The sequence below is a fragment of the Betta splendens genome, chromosome 5 (genome assembly GCF_900634795.4).
Source record: "Betta splendens chromosome 5, fBetSpl5.4, whole genome shotgun sequence".
NCBI classification, from domain to species: Eukaryota; Metazoa; Chordata; class Actinopteri; order Anabantiformes; family Osphronemidae; genus Betta; species Betta splendens.
The window spans coordinates 9,422,026-9,431,078 of NC_040885.2; the positions used below are offsets into that span (position 1 = coordinate 9,422,026).

At 42.0% G+C, this 9,053-nt stretch overlaps 2 protein-coding genes across 2 annotated transcripts; one reads left to right on the forward strand and one right to left on the reverse strand.

The window, feature by feature from the left end:
• The first annotated feature begins 72 nt into the window (after positions 1-72).
• On the forward strand, positions 73-4,357 carry olfml3b (olfactomedin-like 3b). The gene is given in 4 exon segments (XM_029151627.3): positions 73-345; positions 348-460; positions 1,636-1,921; positions 2,008-4,357. Coding segments are annotated over 4 exon segments (1,305 nt in total). The 5' UTR covers positions 73-224; the 3' UTR covers positions 2,793-4,357.
• Positions 3,668-6,979, reverse strand: cdk2 (cyclin-dependent kinase 2). The gene is made up of 7 exons (XM_029151653.3): positions 6,507-6,979; positions 5,762-5,839; positions 5,552-5,672; positions 5,267-5,437; positions 4,938-5,039; positions 4,648-4,851; positions 3,668-4,549 (listed from the first exon to the last, which is right to left on the reverse strand). The coding sequence occupies exons 1-7, from the start codon at positions 6,620-6,622 to the stop codon at positions 4,445-4,447; spliced, it is 897 nt and encodes a 298-aa protein (XP_029007486.1). The 5' UTR covers positions 6,623-6,979; the 3' UTR covers positions 3,668-4,444.
• Between the last annotated feature and the right edge of the window lie 2,074 nt (positions 6,980-9,053).

A 9,053-nucleotide genomic window follows, 5' to 3' on the forward strand; every position in this document is an offset into this window, starting at 1 on the left:
CTTCCCTTCCCTGAAGAACCCTGAAATGTTTAGCGTGTCTTCCTTATAGTTTAAAGATTTATAGATTCCCACTGACGTTAACAGAAAAGATCCGGTCGCCTCAGACACAAGCTTTCACCTACACTAAGTTCTGCCGTTTGAATTAGTCATCCAGGTAAAAGCTGAAGGTAAAACAGGAGACACTGTCCTGTCCTTCTTAAACTGTGGACTTCCATCTGCACCAGATGTTCCTGGCTCCTCCCAGACAGCTTAGTAAAACATTCCAGCCCACCTCTGGGAATCTGCTGGCTCCTCCACACACTCCCACAGTCTCATTCAGTCAGGCTTTCACAGCAGCTAAAGAGACTGACGCTGGAAGAAAATGAGAGCCCTCGCTGTCTTGGTTACACTGGTGTGTCTGGCCACAGCTCAGCACCAAGTGCTGATTGACTATCTGGAGCGGAGGCTGCTCGCTATTGAGGTAAGAGTCCTTTTACCTCCCTGCCGAGCCCGGGGCGCCCGAGTACCTCTGACAGGAAGTTTCCAGAAGCGGGGCGATGGAATGCAGATGTGGGTAAATGTTGGGTAAAATGTTGGAAAATGCAGCTGCTTTAATTATATGGGATGAAGAGTCAAAAAATAGATGCTTTTAAAACAACCGTTTTAAAAATGGCATCATTAAAACAGGTTAGTTGACAGCTGGTGGGTTTACAGGTTGAGATCATTTCCTGTCTGTGCAGATATAAATAACATTCGATGCTAATACGTACGTAGCATAAGGAACAGACTCTCCAAACGGCCAGTAACAGGAAGCTTGTGATGATGTTTGTATGTAAAACAACAGGTAGAGGAAAGAATAGCTCTAATGTAAAATATTACATACTGTATTCATAATTAAATTTAATCACTCAACAAAATAATTCCCACTTTTATTTCAAAGCCTCCAGTTTCTAACTTCGGGGAGACACGCAGCGGAAACCTCAAAGGTCAAAGGTCAGCGCCTGCATCTGCAGAGCTGGCAGGATTTAGTGTAACGATGCAGCAGGGTATTTAGTTGCCACGTGGGATAAACCTGGTTGTTTGAAGGATGACTTTCCTACTTATTATGTCCTTCTATCTATTCTTAGAGTGGAGAACATTAAATTATGGCTTTTAGAATTCCCATACAACATTGCTGAACAAACGAAACAGGCGAGGTGGAGCTTGACCACATCTGTTTTTTGTGGAATCGCGTAAAGGCCCGAATGGCAAATTGCAAATTTCCTGCAAGAGGCTTTGCAATCTGTACAACAAAGACACTCTCTGTCCCTAAACCCTCAAATCAGATAAGGAAAAAATCCAGACCACAAAATACTAGAGAGGGGAGCAGACTACTCCAACTTAGGCTGTGGTACATTAGAAGAGTGCACACAGAAGAAACGGTGAAACTGGGAGAATAGGGAAAAGGCTGAGCCTCCTGCAGGAAGACGATACTGATCTGCATAGACCCGACCCAGCTGGAATGACGCACTAGCGGTGAGGGCAAAGCGAGTGATCCCAGGCCTTGAGAGAAGTAGAAGAATGTTGGAAAAATGCAATGGATCTTTGGAAAATGTTAAATAATCTGCAGATGAGTTTTCTGTGCCGCATACGACTAATGGCCTTTGTTGAAACCAGGACCGGATCTCTCTGTGGCACGAACAGACCACGCGCTACGCCTCAGAGCTGCGAGAGCTGAAGCAGCAGATGGTCTCCCAGCTGGAGAACCTGGACAAGGAGAAGGAGGCGCTGAGGGAGAACCTGGACGGCGTCGGCACCAGGGTGGACCGAGTGGAGCGGGAGCTGGACTACCTGGAGACGCACAACGGGGCTCAGCCGTGCGTGGACGTGGACGACAAGCTGATAGAGCAGCAGGTGACGCTGGTGGAAGAGAAGCAGAAGGCCAAGTACTCCAAACTGTCAGGTGAGACGTGGGAGGTCACGGCGTTGACCTCTGACCTTTAACGCCCTCGTTAGTTCACTAGTAGTAAATACATCTCCTCTTCTCAGACTGCAGCGATATGATCTCTAGCATCAAAGCCATGAAGATCCTGAAGCGGGTGGGAGGCACCAAGGGCATGTGGAGCAAAGACACCAGCAGGGGCTCAGGGAAGGTCTACGTCTTCAACGGGACAGAAGACGACGTCATCCACGAGTTCGCCTCGGTGCAGGACTTCACCCGCTCCCAGGGCTTGTCCCTGTCCAAGGAGCTGAGGCTGCCGTCGGGCTGGAGGGGGACGGGCCACGTGGTCTACAGCGGCCACGCGTTCTACACCAAGCAGGCGGAGGAGATCACCGTGGTCAAATACGACGTGAGGAACGGCTCGGTGACAGACAGCGCAGTGTTCCCAGTGGAGGACCCGATCCCCGTCTACGCCTTGACCCCCGAGACGCTGGTGGACCTGGCTGTGGACGAGGAAGGCCTGTGGGCCATTTACGCCACGCAGCAGAGCGAGAGGCACATCTCCCTGGCAAAGATGGACTGGAGCTCCCTGGACATCGAGCAGATGTGGGACACAAACTGCCCGAGGGAAAACGCGGAGGCGGCGTTCGTCATCTGCGGCACGCTGTACGTGGTGTACAACACCGCGCAGCCGGGGCGCTCGCGGGTGCAGTGCGTGTTCGACGTCAACGACATGGTGACCAACGAAGAGGCGCCTCTGGTTTACTTCCCCAAGCGCTACGGAGCCCATTCCAGTCTGAAGTACAACCCACAGGAGCAGCTGCTCTACGCCTGGGATGACGGCTACCAGATCCTCTACAAGCTCATCATGAAAAAGAAACTGGAAATCTGAGCTGGTTCACGCAAACAACCGTTTCCCCAAACCACTCGCCATTCATTTCAGTTTTAGGTCCTTATATTGATATGTGTAGCTGGAGAACATTTCCTAATGCATGCGGAAGAATGTGAGATTTGTGAATGTCTTTTTATTCCCCATGTTCAGCATTAGTGTTTCTGAACTACGTAGCAAAGATCCAGTATTTATTATTATCACAATAAGTCCTGTTCACTCAATATTATTAGTTTAATAGCATTTCAAATGGATCAGTTTTAGTTCTAGTGAACAGCTGATATCTGTGATGTGGTCACTTTAACAAACATGACAGGCACATTAGAATATGTGAAGAGACCGCTAGCTGGCTAGCACTGTAGCATTTTATACTCTTGAGATTTACTAAAACGAATGACCAGAGTTACCAGCACTATTAGACACCTAATGCTCATCCTAACTGTCTTCTTTATGTCTTCAGTAATTTTGCAGGAATACAGACATGTTAAAGTCATCATGCAGAATTTTAACATTTTAAATTTTGGTGCCCTTGAGTGACTCCATCAAAGCACATGAGGTGAAGCTACTACATTCTGTTGTTGAGTGGTTTTTCTCTCCTTTGCCATAGTTCTTTCCTTTAAAGCTTCTATTATCTAGTATTGACTGACGTCCAAATATGTCGTGACTAATTAAAACTCAAGTATTGTCGGTGGTCATTGATGGTTAATTCATTTCAGGCTCAGAATGGCAGATGTGGGCTGCTGAACTTATCACATGTCTGACTGAATCATCTGAGATTAAGTGTAACAATTATTTCATAAATCTCATGTGGATGCAATATTGAAGAAAAGATTATTTACTTAAACTGTGATGTCTAAGCATAAGACCAAAATCATCAGTAAAAGCTATTTAACAAGTTTATTTTTTTACATGTAAATATACATTAACCATAAAAAACTTTTCATTAATTTTGGATAAAATTTAGAGTAAGAAAAAAAAAAGATCATCAGCACATTAAATTTAGTAAAATCTGAATTACAACAGGGGAATTGGGAATATCGCGGACGTGCAAAAATGAGAACTTCAAAAATCTTGCCTATAGACCTGCATGACTATTAAACAGTTGGTTTAGTTGTCAGGATGAAAATAAGGATGATTTTTACCCAAATACTGAACGTAACTACTGGAAAAACACACTTTGAGCAACTGCTGTTTAAACTGTCGGGGGTTTCATTCTGTTGAGAATCGGCCCCATTTTGTAGCGGTTTACATAGCACAACATCTGTTATTTGCACTATCCCACAAACTTCTATAATCATATTTTACTCTATATTTAACTATTGGAATTTGGATGTACTCATTGAGAAATATAATGGTCTATAACTACAATAAACATGAACTCTGTCTGAAGACCATCTCTGTTACAAATAAAAAAATTACATCAACAATGGTAGCTATACATAAATATTGGAAATAATGAAAATTATTAAACATATATAACTATACCAACATCAGGACAGAAAAACACTGTGAAACCTTCCAGATATCTGTCTTATCCCATAACCATTAAATGTACAACATAACCTGCAGTGTCCACTGGTTTTGTCCATTTTTATGAGAAGATTCTTATTGCTGTGACATTGCTGCCAATAAAAGAATTTGACATTTTGCACGACTCAGAGCCTTAGATGAGGAATTGGCATGGTGACATCACGGAAGAACCGATGAACAAGGGCATTTTTGGCAGACAACCTTTTGTTTGGATCATAATTTAGCATTTCCTGCAACGAGAAAAACAAAAACGACAAATTAAAACGTTTAACTGTGCTTCTAAGTAAAACAGATGTTTTGAATATAAAAAATTGCAAAATGTGCTCACTCCCAGTAATTCTCTGCCATCCTCATCAAGAACAGGCACCACTTTGGTTAAATCTTGTCTGGCCCATTTAGGGAAAGATGGCTTGTAGTCGGGCATTGATGTGACTCCAGGCCAGACTGTCTCATCAGGCGTACCCAAGGTGCGAAAGATTCTGAATAACTGATCGATCTCGGAGTCACCAGGGAATAAGGCCCTTCTAGTGATCTGTAGCAAAGTGGACAACGAGGTAAGAGAACTGCTTTGTGTAGAGGCGTGATCACTGTATAGAATGATTAGCCAAAGTGCATTACCATTTCAGCAAAGATGCACCCCAGGCTCCAGATGTCAACAGCTGTGGAGTAGTATTTGCAGCCCAGAAGGATTTCTGGTGCCCTGTACCAAAGTGTTACCACCTGAAAAAAGCATCACATAAAAGGTCAAACACAAAACGCATCAACCTAGAAGGGGTTAAAGCTCCTAATACTGTTTTGCACCAGCACCATACACACACAGAAGTACAGAACCTGGTGTCACCACATAAATGCAGTTCTGTATTTGTATGAAAATATTTGTTTTGCTATTTAGTGAAACACATAATTACACATTTAACCATTTGAAACAGAACAGCTGTTCACGTTACCTCATGTGTGTATGTACGGACAGGAACGCCAAAGGCTCTTGCCAGGCCAAAGTCAGCCAGCTTGATCTCACCCTGGGCATTGATGAGGAGGTTCTGTGGCTTCAGGTCTCGATGAAGGACTCTGTGAGAGTGGCAGAAGGCTAGGCCTTGCAACAACTGGAACAGATAACTCTAAAAACACAAAAAAAATGTAAGTCAGCTCAGACAATCAGATAAATTCTGGTTACAGGTAATTAACATAGGGTAAGACAAAGGTTCTGTTTTTGAAATGTAGCTGATGTTTACCTTAATCAAAGGCAATGGAATCCCAGTGACTGAGGAAGAGTCCATAAACTTCTTCAAATCCTGATGAAGGAACTCAAAAACAAGGTAAAGCTTGTTTTCAGTGTGGATGACATCCCTCAATCTGAAACAAGTTAACACGCGGTGTAAAATACACAGAGCATCAACCAAATAACTCATCAAGCAGGATTTAGCTTAAGCTAAGACACTTACTTGACAATATTGGGATGACTGAGCTCTTTGAGGAGTGAAATTTCACGGATAGCAGTGCTTGGAACACCTTCTGTTTCCCTAAATAAAAAAGGTACAGTTGGTATGGTACAGTTACTGCAGCTCAATTAATTTCAGACCACTAGTATTCCAGAACACTATGGCAAACAGTTCATACAATCCACAGCCTCTCTGATAGTGCAGCACTATATCTCTGTACCATCACTGGCAGTGCAACCAACACAGATAAGAAAACCAATGAGTTTGATTCCTGTCAGGTAGACAGAGTCAGTGACTCGCTGATGCCACCTGGTGAAGCACAAGAGATGTGTATTCTGTGTCATAGGTAGCAACAGTGATCCAATGAACATGTCATATTAAAAAGCACAATGCGACTGAACTAACTAACTGATCTAAGACGTCTCGTTTGGTCTGACCAGCAGGAAACCTGGGCTTTAATTCACAGTGATGACAAAGACAAAGGAATAAACCGTCTTAGTTTGCAAAGCTAGAGTCTGACAACATGAGGTCACCTGATTTGACGCATCATTGGCCCACATTGTTAGCTTCACTTTGCAACATCTCTGCCAACCAGTGTGAAATTACAGAAATGTGCGCAAGAGTCCTACGGGCGGTTAGTGAATCGGTTTCATCAAGTCTGAGTCAAGGTTAGCATGGTTAGCTTCGAGTTAGCCTAGCCTCCCGCTGTGCCCAGATGAAAATCAGCAACACTCGTATGTGAACTTACGTGTCGAGCCTGATTTTCTTCAGAGCAACAGTTTCTCCCGTGACTTTGTTCTTAGCTTTGTAAACCACTCCATACGTCCCCTCCCCTATCTTTTCCACCTTCTGAAACGTATCCATGGCTTTAGCAAGTGCAACAGGGTGTCCGCTGGCCGTTTAGCAAGTTAGCAGGAGTCCCCTCTTTGTGCTGAAGCTAACAACTTCTCGGTGGATACGGAGCAAACCTGAAAGAGTAGCGTCAAACCGCCTTATAACGAACTGCTGCTCCAGGCCAGTTCAAAAGGTCCGCACACAGCACAGCGGGGACAGCGGTGCCGCTGGGGACAACCAGAGGTCGATGGAAAACGGTTAAAAACAGAAGAAGGGCTCATTTGCCATTTGTCAATATTCGTAAATATGCGGATTAACTTGGCGGAGGCTTCCCGGTGGAAACACATCGAACCAACGCCGTAGCGTTTCCCGCGTTACACTGGAAGCGTTTGTTTATTTTTTTCACGCACACCGTCTGTTAACGTGGGCGGCACTTCGGAGTTTCTCTGAACGAAAACCACCAGCGCATTCAGTAGCAATACTCATCTACTTAACTGAGATTAGTATCACGTTTTATAAATGTTACACAAGTGTTGAACGTTACTTGATTCACATGTAGCGGGCGGAAAATAGGAACAAGGAGTCTAGAATATCGGCACGAAACAGAGTTTCCAACGAACGCCCCTAATATGTCACGTGGGACATGTACCACGCCGTTTTGCGTAGCTGGCGTCGTTTCTTCTATTCATGAAATAAAATAAATAAAAAACGTTTTTACAGTACAAGTAGTCACATGCGATGAAAAACCTGAAAAGAAATACAAAAAAAAGAAATATTAAAACGCTACTCTCACTTACAAAGTGTAAATATCAAATTTGTATACATAAGAATACAACACAGGTCTATCCAAAGTATTTATAAAGACAAACAAAAATCTTTTTACTATATGTTTTTACTATAAAAGTCAAAATTCCTTTAAATAATGTTTCTTCTCTTTAATATGAATACACAGCTGAACATTCATTCTTGTTTCTGAGTCATTTCTTTAACATTTTTATGTAATTCCGTTTAAATTGGTGCATTCATGCACATAGCAGGAATATAATGTTAAGAATACTTTGCCTTGTTCCAGCATCATAGCATTGTTTATCATAGTAACCTCTCATGGTTTTGTGTCCTGTGCAGCAATATATTCATTCAGACTTCATCTGGTCAAATCACGTGTGTGCAGTCATTGTAGCATTTATGAATGGTCCAATTATTGATCCAAAATATGGGCCTGACTTTGACAATGGCCATTAGATGTCCCCTGAAAAAGCCTCTGTTGCTCTGTCTAGACATAAAAACATTCAATGCTGCTCGTGATCGAACCTCATCAGTTTGATGTGCCCATCATATTTACTGTATATGTCAAATAATGTCCTCACGTGCACCACAAATATGCGATTAAAGGCAAAGGCAAGAATAGAAAGTTTTTTATGGTCATCATCACATTATCACACTTGGTACGATGTCACAATGAAGTTGGTTCCTTGTGTGAGATTAAATTCTGCAATAGACTAACACTATAATTTAAAGCTTTTCAAATGCCCAAGAAACAGAGGAGGATTTAGGATCATTGCAAATTAACAAGGTAGTTTAGCTCAAGCCTTCAGTCGATAAACTAAATGACGCTTTAGCCATGTAGAGCAGGCTGAGTGATGATTTTGAACAGGCGTTCACAAATCAAATGGTCCCTCTGACTTGAATTTGGTCATTTACTGAATACAAAATCAATTACTTCTTCCTCATTTGGTTCACAAATCCTATGAACACCACGTTATTAAGATAATACGCAGTGGAGACTAATGAGAAAAGAATTCCTTGACTGCCTATTTGTGGTATGTTAAGTCAGGTGCTCTGAACTTTGCTGTTAGCACATGAGAGGTCACATGTAGTGCAGCCTGAACAGCCTCACAGGCATGAGAACGCATTGCACATATCTCTAAAGTGAAGCCTCATTATGTGTTTTATTGTCAGTAGGACAGCATTACTTAGAATATAAGTAAGGAGAATATACAATTTATGTCTTGAACAACAGTGATGTATTGTGCATCTTTTACAATCATTCTATTTTCTATTACTTTAGTTTTATTCATTATTACTGAATTTTAGCAAGACATTGGCATAAATTGATAGTTTGGACTGTCTGTTACAGTGGATATTACAATAAATCATGAATTAAATCTTCTTTTAATATTGCATTTTTGTTTTTCAGTTTTATATAACTTTGTGACTCATCCGCATATAAAAATTATCAATATTTAGTTTAGTTTAGTTCAAGTTATTTTGCTAGTATAACAGTGTTGATAAAAGCAGAATAGAAAAGAGTAGGAAACATTTGCTGAGCATTTATATATAATAAAAGTATCAGTTGGGTTTTTTTAATCACTTCCAGAATGAATCAGGGTTTTCCTCTAAAAGTAAAATGTTCTTACGTCTCATTGGAGTAAAAGTTTATTGTGGAGCATGAGCGTCACAA

What these genes read in the sequence shown, in the direction of transcription:
- cdk2 (XM_029151653.3), bottom strand. Translation starts at nt 6,622, where the DNA reads ATGGATACGTTTCAGAAGGTGGAAAAGATAGGGGAGGGGACGTATGGA. An exon ending in GGTGCATCTTTGCTGAAATG is followed by an intron (nt 4,852 to 4,937) that starts GTAATGCACTTT and finishes ACTTTGCTACAG; the next exon opens with ATCACTAGAAGGGCCTTATT. An exon ending in ATGGCAGAGAATTACTGGGA is followed by an intron (nt 4,550 to 4,647) that starts GTGAGCACATTT and finishes TTCTCGTTGCAG; the next exon opens with GAAATGCTAAATTATGATCC.